The sequence below is a fragment of the Lissotriton vulgaris genome, chromosome 6 (assembly GCF_964263255.1).
Source record: "Lissotriton vulgaris chromosome 6, aLisVul1.2, whole genome shotgun sequence".
NCBI classification, from domain to species: Eukaryota; Metazoa; Chordata; class Amphibia; order Caudata; family Salamandridae; genus Lissotriton; species Lissotriton vulgaris.
Window position 1 is genome coordinate 1,690,560,944 of NC_141694.1, and position 22,090 is coordinate 1,690,583,033.

General features: G+C 40.3%; 1 protein-coding gene across 2 annotated transcripts in view; it reads left to right on the forward strand.

Annotated features, from left to right (window-relative positions):
* KCNK2 (potassium two pore domain channel subfamily K member 2) overlaps window positions 1-22,090 on the forward strand; it is a 529,235-nt gene that overhangs the window by 65,584 nt on the left and 441,561 nt on the right. For both annotated transcript variants that reach the window (XM_086927899.1, XM_086927900.1), the window contains exon 2: window positions 9,840-10,150. In XM_086927899.1, the coding sequence (XP_086784025.1) occupies window positions 9,840-10,150 (311 nt within the window). The remainder of the gene's footprint in view (window positions 1-9,839; window positions 10,151-22,090) is intronic.

A 22,090-nucleotide genomic window follows, 5' to 3' on the forward strand; every position in this document is an offset into this window, starting at 1 on the left:
GGGATGATGACCCTTCCTTGCCCTGTATGGATCTGAATGAAACAGTAAGTAAAAATGTTGTGTGATGGGGGCGTGGTTTGGACGCCGAGGAAGATGGCACCTTAGTTCCTTTCTCCTCCCGTAACGCGGCCTAACAACCAGCATTGGAACCTCTCTAACTTGTCTCACCCCCGTGAGAGTACCGGAACAGTCAATCGGAATGTGAGGGGAGTGCGGCGATCCGAGTTTCAAGGGTGACGGAGCTCAGAAACTCACATAACTAGAGGCATCCCGGAGCGCCCATGCTGCGGCGACGCTGACGAGAGAGCGTGCGTACGGGATCTCCAAGGCCAGCCTTCGTGACCGATGCACTCACCAATGCGCTGGAGATCCGGAATCACTGAATCCGCTCTACCTCTCCGGTGATCCGTGAGTACATTAGCGATTAGACCGGCGAGTAACGGCTGATATAGCTGACTCGCGAAGCCTTCACTGGAACGAAGCCTTTACCAAGATGGCCGCTGCTGCTTTCATAACGGCTTGATGCGGCTCAATTTCCCCACTACGTGTGCATGCGACATCAGCAAACACCCGCACCAACAATGACCCCCACGCCATGTGTGAAGAGGAACTGGGCATTTAAGGGATACATTTCCAGCATATTTGACATTTTATAGCGCGAGCCTCCAAAGCACGGCGCTCGGCGCTATTAATGATGCAACCACGTGTCTTGGCAAACCCGGGCTCCCAATCATGGCGGCACAATCTATAACGAGCCTTACAAAGCTGCAAATGATCACAAATGACTGCAGATAACTGCTAGCTGGTCCCTGACACTGAGGTTGATGGGTTCCTTGATCCCTGCTTTTCTGTCTGAGTCAATGACGCTAGATGCACGAATAAGAAGGTGACCTACTGACCCTCTGCCATTGACAAGCCTCATACAGCCTCCTAGTCACTTACTGTTATACTACTGGGCCCAAAGGGTGGTGGTGAAGATTTAACTCAACTGCTAAATTTAAGGCGGAGAAGAGCATCAGGGGATCCTGCACAATCAAGTGTTCTGCTGTAAGTTTTCCACTATTGGCCTATAAATACAGTCTTTCACGAGGGGCCACCCAAGCACTGGAATTGACACTGGGACAATGGATTCCAAGGAGCAGAACTCCCTGAAAAGAGTCAAATCTGACCACTCAAACCCAGGTTCTCCTGTCAAGACCAAGAAAGTCACACCGGACGCAATAGCCATGAACCTAAGCAGGCTGGATGAGGTAAAAGACCTAGCCAAATCGACCAAAGAGGAGGTTGTGGCAATTCGACAAGTCATAAGGGACACCAACGCTCGCCTTACAGAGACGGAATCAAGGATTAGTCGACTCGAGGACATCGAAGTTAAAGCGAAACAATTGTGCATATCCTCGGATTCCACTACAAGAAGGCTGGCTGAGTTGGAGGACAGGAATCGAAGGGGGAACCTGCGCATTTTCGGGGTTCCGGAGGGATCCGAAGACACGGAAGGCTCATGTATCCAATTCCTGGAATCATGGTTCGTACAGGCTACAAATCTGACCTTTGTTCATCCCCTAGAATTCGACAGGGCCCACAGAGTGCCAGGAAGGATCACTAAAATGCAAAAAGGCCCCAGGCCTATAGTGTGTAAACCGCTGCGCTACCAACACGTGGAACAAATCCTTGCCTTTGTCCGGAAACACAATCATATCTTGTGGAAGGATGCGAAGATCTACATCTCACAGGACTACAGTAAGGAAATGGTGGAGGTGAGGAAAGCGTTCCTGGCGCTTCGACCACAATTGAAATCGAGGGGCTACCAGTTTGGCTTTGTGGCTCTGGCAAAGTACAGAGTGATCGTGCAGGGGTCTCCACACATCTTTTCAGACCCCTTGAAATTCAGGCGCATGCTGACTGATCTGGATGAACGTGACATGGATACCAACAATATGGAAAATGGGACAGCTTCGGCCTCCGGCTATAAATGAGTATCCTTTTGCTTATATTGTCTATGTGAAATTTCACTGTGCTCTCACCAGCTAACATGTCTATCAGTCCAATTACTCTACGTACGTTATCTGCAGATTTGTTGCTCTTGACTGTTGGTAGGAAGGACTGGCAGTTGGCTGCTCATTCTCTTTTGCTCAGGACATCCGCAACTCTGATAATTTCGGTATAAACTTTATATATATTCCTGGGCATAATTCATAGTACTCAGCTTGCTCGCTACTGTACTACATCAGTCGCCTGATGGTGTGTTAGACCCATTAGGAGCTCTTTACCTTAAATCTAGTATGCCGTCCCAGATATGTTTTCTTAGATTTTAAGATGCACAGTCTCAGAAATATTGATGACTACAGTTAGCTTATGTGTGAAGCCCTTTGCTCCTTTTACAGTATAAAACTGTTTTCTCATTGTTATGCATAAATGTTCTAGTGTTGGAAGGGGGTTACCTTGAAGCTAAACTTGTGACATTTCTCTCATGGAGCTAGTTGAGTTATCACTATGTTGAATGTACACAAAATTGTTCCGATGTTTCTAATATATCAGCATATACGGGAGGGAACACCGCGATTTTCCTCAAGTCACCATGCTTCTGTTTGCGGTTGGGGAGGGGGTGTGGGGGGTGTGGGAGGATGTTGGGGGGTGTGTGTTGTATGTATTGGTTTTCATTTTCTTGCTTTCTCTTTCTTTATTTATGCCGACAAGATTTGGCGTTTGCATGTCATCCTTACAAGCTTGCACGATTACTCGTCATTTTTATGGTTCGGGTGCTACACTGATCGGGTCACTGAGTCTACAACAATCCATGATCTCACTGTTTCACATAGAGTTAATTTCTCTGAGAATCATACCAATATATTCTGTCTGTAATTCTTTAGAATGACGCGCTCTACTCTTGATACGCCACTTGGGGTGGCCAGGACAGACAAATTAAAAATTCTGTCTTTAAATGTAAAAGGTTTAAATCAACCCGTTAAAAGGCAAAAGATAATGGACTATTTGCGCAGGCAGAAAGGAGATATCGTGTTGCTACAAGAAACCAAATTAGACAGCAAACAGTTCTATACGTTAAGAAACAAATAATATTCTGAAGTAGTAGGCTCTGATGCAGTGGGAAAGAAGAATGGAGTATTGATATTGATAGCTAAACGTTCAAAAGTTGAGGTACTCTCTTCATCAGCAGACGAGAAGGGTAGATGGGTTACGACCAAACTAAGTAAAGATAACACAGAGTTCTATGTCACCAACATCTATGCTCCAAACACTAGTGACTTAACTTTCTGGGAGGGGTTAGCAAAACAGGTTGAGTCTATTCCAGATTCTGCTATACACATACTAGGGGGTGATTTCAACTTTCCAATGGACCCACTCCTAGATAGGGATTCACGATGCACTTTCAAATCTAACAAGTCTCACAAAGCTCTACTTAACTTGTGCCAACGTTTCAACCTGGTGGACACATGGAGATTACAAAACCCCACAGATAGGGACTATACGTTTTACTCGTCACCACATGATTCCTATTCGCGTATTGACTACATCCTAATCACACAGAATAGGGTACCGAGAATAGAGGACTCTTCTATAGAACCAAGAGTTATGTCCGATCACTCGTGTATCTCCCTTTCCATAACCAACGCCAAGCCTTCTTCACGACAAACATTGTGGCGTTTAAATGACGAAATACTGAATAAAGATAGTCATCGACTCGCTATCCAATCTGCCATTCACTTGTATCTGGAGTTGAATGAAAGAGGGGATACTTCTGACTTAGTTCGCTGGGAGGCATTAAAAGGCACGATCAGGGGGGTATGTATCAAAATCCGTTCAGCAATGAACAAAGATCACAATGCTAAACTGGTAGCACTGGAACGAGAGATATTGGATCTAGAAAACAAACATCTAATAGATAGGGACAGAGTAATTCTCAATACAATGACAGCTAAGAAATATGAATACAATAAACTTGTTAGCGAAAGAGCGGGCCTATGGTTAGACAGGAAACGTAGACTCAAAATTTGCGAATCCAGCAAAGCGGGTAAGAGCTTGGCCGCCTATTTAAAGTTTAAAGTCCAAAAGAATTCAATTAATGTCATTAAAGACTCATCGGGGGTGGGCCACTCTGAACCAGATGAAATAGCAGAAGTTTTCAAAGACTTCTACGAAACCCTCTATGCCAAAAATCCATCTGTAGAGGAGGGTAAGATTCAGGAATACCTGAACGAATGTGACCTGCCGAAACTCTCCCTAGATGACCAACAGAGGCTCAACGAACCAATTACGACAATTGAAATAGAGAAAACAATTAGGACTCTAAAATGTGGTAAAGCTCCCGGCCCTGATGGCTTCACTGCTAAATTTTACAAAAGCTTTGCCTCCTTTCTGGTGGACCCCCTCCTCCATTTGTTCCAGGAAATAAGTGACACAGGTGCAGTAAGAGGAACTCTGGCAGAAGCTACTATAGCCGTCCTCCCGAAAGATGGCAAGGACCCCTCCCTTCCAAAAAATTATAGACCTATTTCCCTAATTAATCTAGACTGCAAGATCTTGGCCATGATTCTCTCGGCACGCCTTCAACGTGTTCTCCCTAACCTGATCCACCCTTCTCAAGCAGGGTTTCTTAAAAATAGATTATCCAGTGATAATACCAGAGTTCTAGCACACGTCCTGGAGAAAGTTAAGCTCTTAGATACACCAACGGCTGCAATAACATTGGATGCAGAGAAGGCTTTTGATAAAGTAGACTGGACCTTTATCGAGGCCGTGTTAAATAAATTCAATCTAGGAGCAACGTTTACGAAACTTGTCATGTCACTGTACACCTGCCCCACTGCAAAGGTTAGAGCGGGTGGCTCTTTCTCCTCTTCCTTGTCCCTGAAGCAGGGTACGAGACAGGGTTGCCCCCTCTCCCCATCCTTGTTTTTGTTAACAATTGAACCGTTCCTGTTTCATATAAGGCATAATGATGCTATTGCCGGTATCCCATTCCAGGATTGTAACATAAAACTGACCGCGTCCGTGGATGATGTACTAATTTTGTCTGAAAGAGCAGATGAGGCTATTTCGGCACTCATGCATACCATTGATGAATCCTCCAAGGTATCGGGCTACAAGCTAAATAAGGACAAAACGGAGGTCAAACTCCTCAACAATATTGGGAATAGTGAGATCCTTGGAGACTCCGGCCTCACCTGGCAACCACACTGTTTCAAGTACCTAGGCCTTGATTTTAGGAAAGATTTAATTTCAACACTGAGAATTAATGAGGAACTAACCCTGAAAAAGATCTCAACACGATTAGATGGTTGGTCACCCAAGGTTCTCTCCTGGTGGGGCAGAGCAGAGACTCTCAAAATGATGTCCACCCCTCTAGTGAACTACCTTGCTAGCATGCTTCCTATGACTTTTACGGACGACTTTATTAAGAAAGTGGACAGGCTGTTTGGTGAGTTTTTGTGGCGGGGGAAGAAAGCCAGGATATCTATGAAAAAGCTGCAGATGGCAAAAGAAAAAGGCGGCCTGGGTCTCCCCTCCTTCAGGAACTGCCAGATAGATTTTCTTTGCAAGCAGGGAGCCTTATGGCTAGTGGACTCCCCACCATATGTTCCAGTGTGGCTAAACATTGAAAAATCTATTATCACAACACAAAACTCACTTTACTCCTATTATCTCCCTAATCCATTTCTAGAGATTATTCCCTCTATCTCTCCTTATACTCATCCCAAACCTCATCTTACTACTATGATCTCCTAATAAACACTTTCTAGACTTTTACCTTGTCTGTACACCTCAATACCCGCATTATCCTTTTCAATCCAACTAACAGAGTCACATGTCCACCACTCAAATTTCACTATAATCCACCAGTAATCCTTTTTGGGTTCTGGAGTAGCGGGCTAATCGCCGAAAAACTTTTTGACGCCTCGGCAGGGGTAGTAAGCGCTATATAAATACAATTAGAATACAGTGTAATATTTCAACACTGTACGTTTTATCAGCTATTTAAGATGTTTTTAATAACAATAATGGTATTCTCTGGTTTATATGACCTTAAACCTACTTTCCAATGGTCATAGAGCCACATGCCATCAGTGCTCTATTTCACTTATTTATCCATAGATAGGATGAATGTAGGCTTGGGGATTTTTTTTTTTTGTGCGGGGGAAGCAGCTAGTTTACTCTCTTTTGTTTGCATGACTAAGAACAGTTTGGAATATATGTATTTCAATTAACTTGCGTAGCATTTAAAATATGTTTTTGTCTATTTAATCCTCCGAATACTGAAAAGTATTTGTAGTTAGAATTAATGTATATAAAACAAGCCAATTATAATAAGAATTTTTCATTGAATTACACCTCTCTTACTTTAAAGTTAAGGCGTGGCCTCTAATATATACTTGAACCGGCTTTTAAAATAGTTTTCCATACAAGAGCTGATTTTCATTTTCTAATCTTTCTTTTTGGAGAAAGTGCTGTAACCTGAATGTTTTTTGTTTTGCATGCCCTTGAAACATTCTTCATTGTGGTGAGATGGATTATTACCTGCTATAAATCCATCCCATCTCTGTTAACTTAAAAAGGCAACAGTATGCCTTCCTTCCAGCCTCTTCATTCTATCTACAATATATTTTAGAGATTTTAATTGCTTGTTTATCACAAACGAAAATTCAAAATGAAGAAAAACATTCTCTCAAACCAGCAGCCTGTATTAAGGCATAATATTCAAGCAAGTGTTTCCTATTGTTTATAGATGTAGTGTTTTCTGAAGTGTTGAGTCTTTACATCATCTCTGCCATGCAGGAAGTTTGAGAAGTTATGATGTTGACTGGGATGATATTTCAGATTGTGGGAGTATACATGGAGAAAGCCTGTCTTACACTTTCGTTTTTCAGTTTTTAGTTTGTATTGTGGCTTTGACCTAGCATCTTGTGTGGTGCTGACCATGTGCCTGATTATGACTTTGCCACCCTGCCGCCGCACTGCCTAAGCTGTGGTTGGGCCGTCTGCCAGATTAGTTTCATGCTGTCTGGTGGGCTGGTTTTTGGCATTCCCACGGTGGTGCCACCGAATATGGGCACCGCAATGGGAATGCCAAAAACGGTTCCTGCATGTCATGGACTATAAAGTGATGGAACTGGTGTGCATTCACACAGGAGGCCACATGTTATGTCCCCCGTGTGCATCCACAGGGCGTGAGGCACCAGGGGCCCTGTATAGCCCCCTTTGTTTCCTGTCTGTCCGTGACACTGCCAGCAGAGAGGAAACTCATAATATGCTTGGTGGGAGTGCAGCGGTCCCGCCAAGCATATTGCGGCCTCCTGACCACCACAACACCCACATGGAATGACGTTCCCTGGTGCCTGTGTTGGAGCAATTTAAAAAAAATAAAAATTAAATCGTAATTGGCCTCTAGGTGAGGTTATTTTCGAGGCCCCCCACGAGTCTGGCACTCCGTGGACCACCAGACTCCTAATAGTCCCTTTAGTGAGGTGGTTATTCTTTAGGCTAACATACTAGGGCATTGTTTCCTGGGGTCTGTATGAGATGCAGCTCGTCTTGACGTGTGCAGGGCGAGTGAGTATAGTTTCTGGAGTTTGTAAATTCCCTTATTTATCTATTTATTTCACAGTTTTCGATTATGGTCCTGTAACACCCAAAACATTGCAGCTCAGCCACCCTTCTGCTGGAAACTCTGGAGTTCAAGAAGGAAACAAGTCGAAACCATCTTTTTCAATAAGTGCACCCAGGGTCTGGATTTACATCTCCTCTGAACTTTATGTTCATACAAAAATTTCAGTTCAGAACATGAAAATATGCCTCAATAAGAGAAGCGGTAAATTCACAGAAGAGCAAATGATTCTGACCCTTTAGTCTCTGCAATAATTTTTGCTTCAGAAACTTGCATTTAACCCATGTCAAAATCTAATATTTAGAAAAATACGGCATACTGTATGCAAGATATTGATTTGCATGCCAAATATCGGTCTGACCTAGGAATAGAGACTTGATGGGAAATAGATTCCATGGCCTGTTTACAATATTGCTTAGGTGTGAACAACATTTTCCCAGTCATCCATCCTAAACTGACATAACAAAGAATCTTGTGACAATCATATTGGTCTACAGGAAAGACGTATAGGTCACTCCATCATGATAATGGCAGCTGCTGGAAATATAATACTCCAGATCATCGGATCATAACCTGTCACTCTTGATCTTTAATTGCTCTATAGTTTTCCACAGTGTTCAAGTAGGGCTCAGAAACAATTATTTGGAGTACTGGATTATTCGTGCAACCTTCAAGAGGATTCATTATATTTAATTATCTGAGACAAGTATATTTGACGGATTCCGATAAAGGAACATGGATTGTAAGAGCAGTAAGGGTGGGAAAGAAAGTGATTCTGTCTAATTAAAAGAGGAGAAACAAGCTAGACATATGTTATGGTTACCAGAACTATCTGCGTTAACATCTAGAGAGAACCTGCACTTTAGATGTGAAAACAATCTTGCAAAATTTCACAAAGCATGGCATGATGTTTTTTGGATTTGTAAGACAATGCGAAATTTATAAAAAAAGATTAGATTAATATCATTAGGACATCCTTTCCATCCCTCTTCAGCACAGTTGTTTAAATGTTATTTGTCTGATGAATATTTATTTATTATAATGCAATTTCCAGCGTGTTAAAAAAAATGTCCATTGTCCATTGTACCAGACCTTCGACACCATGGCCAGTACTAATGGCATATGCGCCTTGCTATTGTTTGTAGATGTAAGCTATTTTGGATATTTTTTAAGGTATAACCTTTACTACTCTTTTCAAATGTTTGATTTTACTCATTACACAAATTAATGTTGTCCTACTGTAGACAGGTTAACATGTTTTATTACGTATTTATGAATTACATATTATTGAATTTAAAATAAATAGAAAAAAGAACTTCCGAAAGAGCTGATGAGCGCCCTTACCTCATAGCGGATTTTACCTCCAACTTGTATGCTGACTGCTCTGACCTAGGGTCAACCGAATTGAACTGGAATTAAGTACCATATTTATATTTCTAGAAATGTATGTAACTTGTTCACTCTCTCCTCTGTCATTAAATGTAAACATCCCATGCATTCTATTAATGCAACCGTGTATATGCTGAACATTTCTATATCTATTAATATGCAATTCATGAATATTGTAAGAATTCTGTCATCTGTTTAAATCTTGTTTGTGTTATACAAAGCTGCTAAAAAATTCTTAAATACATTAAACTAGATTCAGAACAATACGCAGTGAGCAGAAAAGAAACAATTGGATTGTCAGGATTGGAAAAAGAGGATTGTCACCAGATTTCAATGCTTCAGTAGTACTTTTAGGAGAAAATGTTTTAGGGATACTTTTCCTTTCCAAAATCCTTCATGAAATGTTTGTTTCATGACATCTTAAGCACTAAGGTCTCTATACATTTCATTTTTTCTAATATTTTATTTTGCAATCAGATTTTTTTTCTTTCTTTTTCTTTGTCTTTTTGTCTGAGATCGACACTTAAATCTTTCTGCGGTAGTGTTTGTTACAGTATTTAATGTAAATCCATTATTAGCTAACAATTGAGACAGGCCACAAAATATCTTGAAAAAGTAGATATATTTGCTTTTTCCTGTCTTAGTAGGTCATGCTGCACTAATTTTGATATGTATCAAATTGTTTTTGAATGTGTTAGGAGTATGATACCAAAGGTAATGCACTACTTTTCATTTATTTGGTACTTTATGTCCAGACCGCACAAATGAAGAGAATAATCTTTTCAGTGTCCATGTTCTTGTTACCTGATGCTAATCTCTTTTTTTTCAGTGGCGGCACCTGACTTACTGGATCCTAAATCTGCCACTCACAACGCCAAGCCAAGACTCTCCTTTTCTACGAAGCCCATTGTGCTGTCTACTTTTGAAGACAGCGATATATCAGCCAGTGTCATGAGATGGAAGACAGTGTCAACCATATTCCTGGTGGTCGTTTTGTACCTTATCATTGGAGCTACTGTATTTAAAGCACTGGAGCAACCACATGAGAGCTCACAGAGGACTACCATTCTCATTCAAAAACATGCCTTTGTAGAGGAGCACGCATGTATCAACACCACTGAACTTGAGATGCTCATCCAGGTAATGAATGGAAACATATGGTGTTTCAGCCATGTTATCATTTTATGTTGGGCCTTCAACGGTGGTAGTACGTTTGTCAGCTGTTGCTTTGACATTTTTGGAGATCTTCTTATGATATTTATACAGACTAATTATGTTGAATTATACTGAAAAGGCTACTCACAGCACAGATCAGAATGCTGACGTATCAACTATTGGGTAAGAAGTTAGTTGTGATGGTTTTCATGCCGATCAGATTAACAATGGAGTGTATAGGCATAGCTCTGATGAAACTTTAAATTGACTATATTCAAATTATTTCTGCTAGATCCACTTTGTGAAAGTTAGTGTTGAAGAGCCACTGATCTGCATTATTGATAAGATTCCAGTTGAGTCACATTGTGTGTCGGAACTGGTTATTAGGGTCTAATGGTGTTTAGTGGCTTCATTTTACATTTTTATTTAAGCAGTTGAATTTGCCATATCTTTGGACTGAGAGTATTCGATCGAGCATCAAGCTCACAAATGTACCCATTAGAAGCTATTTCTAATTGGTCAGCTGTAATTTCTACCAAGAGGGAAAGGAGGTGACATATTCTGCTACTCAAGCCCAGTCTATCCAAGAGGGCCTTCAAGATAAATGCCATTGAAGCACACACTTTTCTTGTCGATTCATGTCTTGTTAACTCCCACTGTTTAGAGAGTTCAAAAATGAGCCAGAAAGTGTATGTAAAAGTAGTAAAGTAAGCATATAGATCAGGCACAAGAAATCATTGACTGTGAGATAGACAGTTTTAAGAAATATGTACAAAATAACTGGTTGGTTAGTTCATGATCTATGGCTTAATGTGTGGCCAGTTGATAGACTGTAATCTGTGGATGTTTCAATCTGTTTATCTGTACATTAATTTTGAATGGCTTCTTGTCCTAGTAAAACTCAATTTTAAGCACCATGTGGTCATGAAACCCGGTGTATTTTCATGGTCATCTGGAGAGATGTCTGCCAAGCATGATATGTAAGAGGTGCCACTTTTGCTAAATCATCATGATCACAGGTCATCTGATTTAATGAGGGATCAGGGAAGGCGAGGTTAAGTGTGATGTTCCTGCAGGAGCTGTCAATGCAGGAAAGTGCCTTACTGTTCTGTCAGATAAATGTGCTGAACATTGAAGCAAGATGTTTTCAAAATGTTCTGTGAAGCAGACTACTGTCTAGCAGTGCTGGAAACCTCTATGAAAAAAGCATTTCACCGAACCATACTTCACTTCAATGTGGAGTAGAGGGGACAATGAGATGACACCTTTATAGTCTAAGTACCAATACATGATCACCTTTCATGATAATTGACTTTAACCGCTAGACTGAGAAGGAAAGCTTTATTAGGTAAAACCTTTCAGCTAAAAAAATCCTACAAAAATCTGAATAAAGAAATTATACAAAATCCTAACCTGAAACATGTGTATAATACAAACATAGGGGACAATTGTATGTTTTCTCACACATACTGTACATTTAAAACCTGTGTCTTCTAACAGGCACTGTTTCAGCAAAGAAGATTTGTAAATAAACCAGATGTACTTTTCCCCCATGAAAGGGAGTATCCTACTCATGACATAAGTTACTTCTGTTTGCATCAAACAAGCCGTACTTTATCTGCCATAGAAAATTCAGGCCAGTAGCATAGATTGTCTTGGGAAGGTTTACTGGAACCACAAGTTGCAGATTAGCTTGCATTGAGTTTCTTGCTATTGATTCAACTATTCTCATTGATGCCTGTATTTATCCTAACAATTCCAAAATCAGTAAACATGCCGTCTAATTGAGTTTTCTCAAGTTTTTCAGTCTGAAATGTTTGTAATAGTTTCCAGGATAAAAGCCATTCAATGTGAGACAGAATTTTCCCCTCCTTCTGCTAAGATAGTTTCTGTTACTTCAGACTACATTGTGTGCCAAAAGTTGAAATTTATTTTTATGTATTTTGGTTTTGCCTATAAAGCATGAACAATAGATGATTCCTAAGGTATTAAGACAAAATATTGAAAAAAATATTGTGGAGCTGAAATATCGAGTTTCAAATATCGTGATGTACAAATTTCCTGTGCAAAATTATCGCTGACAAGAATATTTACTTTAAGGTAAGTAATATCGATGGTAAAAATATCTATGTTGTTAATATCGATTTTAAAAATATCTATGTTTTTAATATTGTTTACAAAAAGATCTTTAATAATATCAATTTTTAATTATTTTGATGTATTTTAATATATATTTTAATTGTATATGCTATAAATCATTTGTATAATTATTGTTAATCGTTTTTAATATAGTTTGCAAATATGTAGTTCTTTTTAAATTAAATGTAATCGTTTATTAGAATTGTTGGTGCTGTAGTGGGTTGTGGGGTTTATAGGGGTACAGGGTGGGAAGTAAATACATTCTAATTAATGATTGATTTATATTAATTATTTAATTGATAAATATATTACTTGTGTATTTTTTAAAATTACATTAAGTTTTAGGTGCAGGTTGTGAGATTTGTAGGGGTATGAGAGTAGTGACTGGAGTGGGAATAGTACATTTTACCCCTACTGAGTCTAACAATTTCCCTACTCTTGCAGAGATTAGAGTTGAATTAGTATATATATTATCCCTACAATTTTATGCTTTTGTTATATTGTTTGTAATATGCAATATATTTGTTGTAACATTTTAGGTTTTTATTTTGTTTACTTTTTTTGTGTAATTAAACTGTTATGATGTTTAGAATTATATCCAGTTTATTTGCTACAGTTTGCAATTTATTGTATCTATATATATATATATATATATATATATATATATATATATATATACATACAAATCTATATTCATTTGTTCTTTTTTAATTTTAACATTTTTGTACAATGTAGCATAAATTATAATTATTATTTTAATAACAGTTTTAAATTACTTATGTTTAAATAAACAAACACATAGATATATTTTAATAAGTATTACATTTTATATGATTATACATTATTTAAATATATTTAAATTACATTATATTACTGTTTAATGTTAATGTATTGAATTTTTACTATGTTTAACTATGTTTATGTAGAAAACTATATTTTTGTGTTCAATATGTTTTTTTAATTATTTTTGATATTTACATTCTTGATATTTTTAAAACAATATTTACTTGTTAAGTTTGAACATAGTTATAAGACAGCTGAACGCTGCACAGGGCAAGAGGAACTTCTCTTTTAATTGGGCGCCACTCAGAGGGTCACTTTTTGAATGTGGTCTAGTGTTAGGGATATAGTAGGTGCTACTTTATGTTGGTTAGATAAGTTATGATACATTTATTTGCTTGCAAACAAATACGTGTAAACACCAATAAGGTGAAGACCATATAGTGGCACATTACAAAACCCCTCCAAAGAGTCATAAATATTAACTTTCAAATCCCTTTTAGTTGGAAATGGGGCTTTATTTTCTATTGACTTAATATCATGTAAATAAAACTGTGACTATGATTTTGTTAACACAATCATATGTACAAACCAATGAACCGCTCTACATGAGGAGAGGTATGTAGTAAAAGTGGAGCACCATCAAAGGAGGTGCAGGGGAAGAGAAAGAAAAGGCAGCTTGGAGGAAAGGGTGCTTACAGCAATAGGGGGGCGGGATAGTGCATTAAGTAGGAAATGGCTAGCTATAATAACTGAGAATGTGGAGGGCATGATTCTTCCAGGACATATTCTTTAATTAATTGAGACCTAGGCAGCTAGGGACCGGAGAAGAAAAGGTTGTTGCAGTTGCAAAGCCTAAGGCATGCAAAATTGTAGGCTTTGTGACCTCAGAAACCACTCTCGATGTCCTAAAGGTATGAATCACAAAGCTATCTGAGATTGCAAACCCATTGATTGGATAGTGACACCGCAAAAGAGCTGTTGTCCTTTCAAAAGGTTTTAGGATGGATAACTTTCACATTGTGAATGTGGGTTGTGGACATTGGATGAGCAGACAGTGATTTATGCCCTGACCAGGTGCCGCGAGCGTGAGGGGTAGGTGTCTCCGCCGTCCCAGCGTCTGTGCACAGGTACACCGACCAGACAGCGCTGGCCTCACAGGAGCATGCTGCGAGGCCCGTGTTACTCTCCCCTAGGGTCGCCTAATTAGAGCAGGACCCCTTGGCCCTCTTTGTACCCGATCCAGTGAGGTTGTATTTACATTTGCTTTTTACTTCCTGAATGAGCATTGTATCACTTTTTTCTTGTGTAGTACTTTGTTAAGGTCCTGACGAATCGCCGGTTGGCGAGAAACATGTTGACCACACCAGGGGGTTGAGTTAGTTTTCTGCACACTCAACAGTCTCTAGCTCCCCTCTCACCCCTTTTAATCAGGGAATCAGCCACGCTAATAAAATCCATTGTGGACTGCTTACCCTTTTTAATATTCACTCACTTTGCACCGACTACACTTTCCCTTTTTCTCACTCACACACACCATCGGCAAGGAACAAAAGAACTCCGCCAAAAGAGTGCCTTTTGGCATTCTGTCAGACATTGCAGTGCCGGTCTGACGAGGAGCAGTGAGCCGATGATGAAACTGGACATCCTACAGTCAAGGTGTGTTTCACACCTAAGGCTCTGGGTGTGTGAGGCTCTCTAGTTCCGGCAAAGGAACTTCCCTAGTTCCCTGACTCTGCACTTCTTTTCCCTCTCCACACTATAGCACTCTCCCCGGGGAACTTTGTACCCTTCTGTGTGATTTATGCCCTACCCCGATGATCTTTTGTATCTTGACAACCTATTTATAAAATTCTGCCCCGTCCCTTTAAGTGGTAGGGGGCTGCAGTGTCAGAATTGTGCATATGTAGATGCAGTGATAGGAGTCTGCATCCCCCACAAGCCTCTGTTGCTGCATTGTAGGCATTTGTTGGGGTATGCAGAAGAAATCCTATGGTGGTTATAACACATTACACCAAATGCCATACATACATTCATAAATAAAGTAATTACTGCATAAATACACTCATAAAAAGATTCATTAATTCTTAGAAGCCAAGACATTTCCATGTGGAAAAATCTACAACACACAATACAAGAACGCCATATTAACCTTAACCTAATATCACAAATAAGGACACCAACATTTGCCCAAAACCTAGGCACCATGGTATGTCTTTGAATTTTGAGCCCCCCCTCACTTTGTTTGCATGTCTGTGCACCATGTGCCATGCACATCAACGGAGGTGAGTGGGGCTCCCCAGTGCCACTTTTTAGCAGCCTACGATGGCGGGCTGCCCTGTTTGGAGCCACCCATATCTCTTTCCAGCAAGTGCCATTCAGGGATGCTGCTCCTACCACCGCCTCATCGGGATCTATGATCCTGGTAGAGCCAGCAGTCTTGTGTCCGACAGCTCATGGTCCGACCCCCACTATCAGAATACGGCAGTCAGACCTCCCATGATGGCCTGTCAGCTGTCCAATTGTCGCTATTGCAGTCAGCCACTTCAGTGCCTATTACGATTGCGGGCGGATCGCCAACGCCGGGTCGGCAGAGTTCTCCGCACCACGATCTTAACCTTAAAAACCGCTGGCCAGATTATGATGGCGGTGGTGACCGCAGCAGTGTGAAAATCCGTCCGCCGCTTTTCCACCTGTAGCAATACGCCTGCGGAGCTGGACTGCTAAAATGGTGCCGGTGCCTAGCTTTTCCTGCCGTCCGGATTAGGATGCATGCAGAAGCTAGCTTTTTCACTGCACTCTCTCTGCTATGGAAAGGCTGATGGGGATTGGGTTGAGGGGCCCGTTGCAGACCACCCTCATGTGGGGGGGGTGGGTGCACTGGGCGGGTACCCACCTACATTTCACTGCACCAAGTGGCTGGCACAGTGCAGTACCTCCTTCGTAGTGCAGTGAAATGCACAAAATGCTTGTTTTCGCGACGCAGCGTGCTGCTGCCAGCACCACCTGTCTCAATGTTAACGCTGTGGAATCCAACCGATCAAAATACAAAGGGCAGGACTGCTGGAAGTGTGCGGCGGTCAAATCATAATACGATGGGCGGGACCGCCGCACGCATGGTGTTCGGACTCAATATCCGCTACGGTTGCGGCCGAAAAAAATAAAACCACCAACCTAATAGGCTCTGTAGTGTCTAGCATCATATCTTTTTTTCATTCTCCCCAGAAATTTCTCAACTGTTGGTCGCATAATCTTAGCTAAAAAGAATGCACGGTCGAATTTCTGCTGAAAACCCCTCAACCATGCAAGACATAATTTTGACATTGGGACTTGTCCCCTCATGATTTCAAAAGGACATAATCCATTAACACCATAAGGACATGTACGATGGGACCACAGCATACTCTCTATTGCATCACTCAACTCAATTTTGTTTTGGACCGCCCACTGAATGCACTCCATCAACATGCCAATCATTTTCTCAACAAGTCCATTAACCTGGAGGTGATAAATAACGCAATAAGCTTGTGTTTTATTGCAATGCCTTCAAGAAAATCCTTAATTTCTTGCAAAACAATTGTACTCCTTTGTCGGATACAATTTCTTTTGGAACCCCCTCTATCAAAAACAATTTCTTCAGGAACTTTATCACCACATTAGTATTGGGCTCTTCCATAAAGCCTACCTCCCACCACTTGCTGTAGCAGTCTACCACCACCATAGCAAATGTACATCTCTGTGGTAGCATATTGAATGGACCAATAACATCTATTACCAACTTAAACCATGGGCCCTCAGGTAGACTTCTAGTTTGCAATGGTACAGACTCTGTCTTCATCCCTTTGTCACTGTTGCCACATATAACACAAGCTGTGGCGCTTGCAGTGATTTCTGTGTACATTCCCAGCCACCTATCACTGTGCCTAGTTTTCCATTTTGTGATGGTTTGACCCAAATATCCTTCATTGGCATATTATCTAATCTCTTAAACCCTTGGGAGGAAATAGTTTGTCTCCCCTCATTAACATTCCATTTTTCTCAACTCACAACTCTGCTAGCTTGAAATAAGACTGAATGGACACTGGTAACCCTTTCCTTTTGGGCCAACTCTGTTTGATATATTTTTTGACAATCTCGAGATCTTCATCAACTAACATTACGACCATCCATTCATCCTCAGTAAATGCATTTCCCTGGCACACATCCACTGTAGCTATCAAATATTCCTCATCCTCCTCTTCCCAATTTATTGATTGTTCCTGATAGGACCTGGGGAACGTGATAAATAATCAGTTATGGTGTTTTTTACTCCCGGAAGGTACTCAATCTTACAATTACATTTCAAAAACTTGGAGCTCAGTCTGGCCAGTCAAGGGATGTGTTCCTTTATCACTGAACCTCCAAGTATGTTAACAAATGGCTTCTGATTGGGTTTGAGCATGAACTTCCTCCCCCCAAATAAAACCTTTAAATCATTCCACCACCCAACAACAAGCCAATAGTTCTTTCTGTATAGCAGATTTTTTTTTCTTCTAATTTTCCTTAAAAGACCTGGACGCAAACCCCACCATTGATTCACCTCCATCTTCTTTCTTCTGAGCAAGAGTGGCACTCAAGTCTACTGTGATGATGCACGCCCTGGTAGAGTGAAATGGTGCCAGAACTTCATCAGGGACTATGTCTTTCTTCAGAGCTGCAATTTCATCCTGGCACTCTTCACTCCACAAGAACACTTTTTTTTTCCTTGAGCAGTTCTCTCAAATGTACAATTTTGGCCGAGAATGTTTTTATTAAATTTGCAAACCCCTTAAAAGGATGCAATTTGCTCTTTGGACAGGGTGCCTTTGTAATATCTTCCACAAGACCAGTTCCGGGTTCCACTACTTATTCAGATATCACAATGCCTAAATATTCAATTCTACTTTTGGCAAATTCACACATTTTAACATTTGATACAATGCCAAACTTGTTCAATATTTCCAAAATCATGTGCATAAGCCCCTGGTGGGCATCTAACTCTCAAACACGTCACCGTACGACATTGCCTCAAGACACACGAGGTGCTCATGGACACCCGAGTAGACACCCGAGGCTGAATGAGCAGCTGGCTTGCGCCTGGACATGCACTGACCATGACCTGGACTGAACGGATGACTTGCCTGTGGAGATGCAAACTGGTCATGCGCTGGTCTGCAGAAACTGCCTCCTCACGCAGCATGTAATAAGGTTGGCCTCTCAGGCTCGACCTGACAGTTCCTCCGCTCTTGTGCTGAAGGTTTCTGTGCATACAGGCCAGTGGACTCAGTCTTGGCAACAGCTAATGCGCAAACAGGCAGCCAGTACAAACAACATAGAAAACTTGCTGCTACTGGTCTGATAATTCTCTGGTTATATAAAAGTCATCAGCAGTTCATATGACTGTTCAAAGAAATGCTCAGACAGGTCATGTCATTAGGCATGCACCAGACATGATGACCTTTGACTGTGGCCACCCTCAGTTCCACACCCTCTAGCAAAGGAATATAAAACGTGGAATGCATTGTGAAAGACTCAACACCACAAATCCCTTTCTCATGAATACCAATGGGCTATCCTTACAATAAGTCATTTATGCTCTGTGATTGATTAGTACATCCATCATAGTGCCAAAATATTGAGAGATGAAAAAAACTCCCTCCGGCCCTAAGCATTTATTTCTTGCGGGCGTGGATCTTGATCGCCTTTTTAATAAATAATTGAAGGAGAATGCCTCACTAGCATGGAATTCCAGACCCCATGTGAATAGCTTTAGAAGGCCTGATTTCCTTTCTTTCCTGTGTTTTCTAGTGGCTTCAGCTATTGTGTAAGCCACTGGAGATCTTGACATTGGTTGCCAAGTATGCTGGGATATTTAAGTTGTTCACCTTGTAGCTCCACAACAGGTGTTAAAGTGATGATGAAAGATCCCTTTTAGCAGTGTTTCCTTTACTTTACAGCCAAACAATCTCAGAAATCCATATACTGCTGTTCTTTTAAAGAAGCAGAACAAGGGGATCACATTGGCGCTTCTGTCAGCCCTCTTGGAGCTTCCCTATTATAGTGAGAACCTCCCCTTCCCTATCAGCATGAATCTCACTCTTACTGGTCTGGGCCCGGGGCACCGTGATAGAAGTCTGTCTGACTATGATGAAGACAAGCTTCAAAAGCAAGCTCACAAGAGAGTTCTGTTTATTATAAACATGCATTTACTGGGTTCCTGCTTGCCCTTTGTAAGATATAATTGTTTCCCATCCCCTCACAACCTAGATAGCTATTATTATATGTTCCTATATTTACCTGCTCACAGTTTTCTTACTAGAGATTTACCAGAAAGCCCATTGCTCCCAAAGGCCCTTTGTTTTGCTTATGGGCACTACTTATATCTTTACTCTAAGCAAGGGAAGTCCAATTACTGCCAGTGCAAGAGCAGGGGCCTGACATAACCAGTTTTTAGGAATGTCCTACTTTGTGGTAAATGCAACAATAATCTACAGAATGTCACCAATTAATTAGGCATTGTATAGTTATCACAATGTTGCAAAGATGATATCGCTAGCTCTTACCTAACTGAACTTAGTAAATTGTATTTTTATTTTAAGATAAACCCTGACTAAATAGAAAGACAGCGTTAGCAAAACTTTCGATTCCTGTTACTGCATAGACATATCTAGTCCATCTTTGCATGTCCCACTTTTGTAAATAATGCAACCATACCTCATGAGCTCCAGTGCACTACTTATAGGTGACTTAACTAATATTAATAGTAGGCTTGTTCAACATGTCAAAAAGATTTATTTTGACAGGTGCTAGGCATGATGGCAGTCCTGAAGCCATGCTTTTAAAGTAGCTTGTGTGTGGAGTGATTCCCTACTGCACCACATATGGCATTGAATGTTTATGTTACTGTTGAACTTGGTAGACATGCCTATTGGAATTGGTCTATATTACTATGTTACTGTGGGGCGGTTTAACAGCCTTTCAGAGCCCAGAGACAAAATATACAAGTAAATTCAGCCTATAAAAGCATACTATATCTAGCAAGGCTACACAGAATGGTCAATGTCTGTACAGTGAAGATGTAGTACTGTTACTCAGATTAATATTAGAGTATTATTTCTCAAATATGAAGCCAGTGGTGTAACTATAGTGCACTATATATACATATGATGATGCATTACAATTATTTTCATTTCAAGAAGCACCTTTACGTTCCAATGAATCTGAAAATAATCTTTTTAATTAACCTAGAGAAGGAACACTTAAAATATTGTGATAGGTATATTGATAACGTTAACCGAATTTGGAAAGTTTTATAGAATTCAATATTGGTTTTCTTACACTACTTTGATACTGTCCATGAAATGATGAACGATTCTTTATATAGACAAAGACATAATATTGTGAATAGTAAGTTCAAGACTAATACATTTTTAAGGCAAGGTACCAATGTAGCCTGTTGAGAGGAAACAGTTTCTTGGATTTATGATAGTCTAAACTGTAATACAAAGATACAATTTAGAAGTGAAAAAATTGACATGAAATGGAAATTTCTCAATTAACACCGTATAAAATGTCAAAATAAATAAATAAGTTAATATGTGGGAAAATATAATGTGAAGGGCAAAGGATGAAACCCACTGAAATCACTAAAGTGCCCAGAGTTGGGTGGCATTCTTCTTCTTTGAGTTTATAAGTCACTTTGTAATCAAATATGTTTGCACCCCTGTGTCAAGCAGGATGGATGACGTTTTTTGAATTGGTTATATTGCAGGATGTATTTGGACATCTAGTGTTTGACTTTGATTAAGGTGAGGGTGAAAATATGTCAATTATGGTGGCAGTTTGGATGTTTAATTGTGTATAATAACTCATAAGCTGAGTGTGGTCACATCCTGCAGCCTTCCAAGACTTTGGGAAGGGAGATGGTCAGCCCCAATCATTGCGTGCATTGCTCTCTGTATGTCCGACGTACTGTCAACCGTCTGATGGCGGGTGCAATGTGAAACAAACAGAACACATTAACATGTTAAAGCCAATATTTACAATTTAAGTTGAAAAAACAATTCATTTAAAAGTTAAATCAGTAATGTCAAAATAGTAAGCAATATATTAATGCAAAGGAATGATCTATGTGAAACAAACAGAACACATTAACCTGTTAAAACCAATATTTACAATTTGAGTTTGAGTTGAAAAACAATTCATTTAAAAGGTAAATTAGTAATGTCAAAACAGTAAACAACATATTAATGCAAAGGAATGATCTATATGATGAAAGGAGTATGCAGCCAAAACAGAGAGAAAGAGAGAGAAAGATCATGAATCAACTTGTAACCAGATCCAGAGAAAGAACGGGAAAAGAAAAGAAAAAGAAAAAAGAAAGAGAAAAAGAAAAGAAGAAAATAAAAAGAAAGAAATTTAATGAATTGACTAAAGAGGATGTTACATACCCAGAAAAGTGAAGAGGATTACAAACAGATGAGACAGAACACAATGAGTTCAAAGTCAAATTCAATCTCCTAGATGTATAGACAATTCTTCATCTGAATTCAAAACATTCGGTATATTAGTATTCAGTTCTATAATGTATCTAGGGCCACATGCATGAAGCCTTTTTGAGTGCGCAAATGGGCCTCATTGAATCTGCCCATTTGCAAATTCAAAAAAGGCTTTTCACATGCATCGAACCCAAATTGCGATTCAGTAACCTGTTACCGAATCGCAAATTGGCTGTCTATCCCTAGCAGAATTAGTTTCAAGGTCCTCACGTTGGCGTTTAAAGCCCTCCACTGCATTGGCCCAGCTTACCTCAGGAAGCGGATTGCTCTCTACGTTCCCCGGAGGAGTTTGAGATCTGCTGACCTGGCTAAAGTGGAGGTACCAGTGATCAAACGCGTGCGGATGGGAGGCCGGTCTTTCCAGTTTATGGCGGCCAGTTTGTGGAATGAGCTCCCTCTGGCACTCCGCAAGGCTAACAATCTTCTGGCC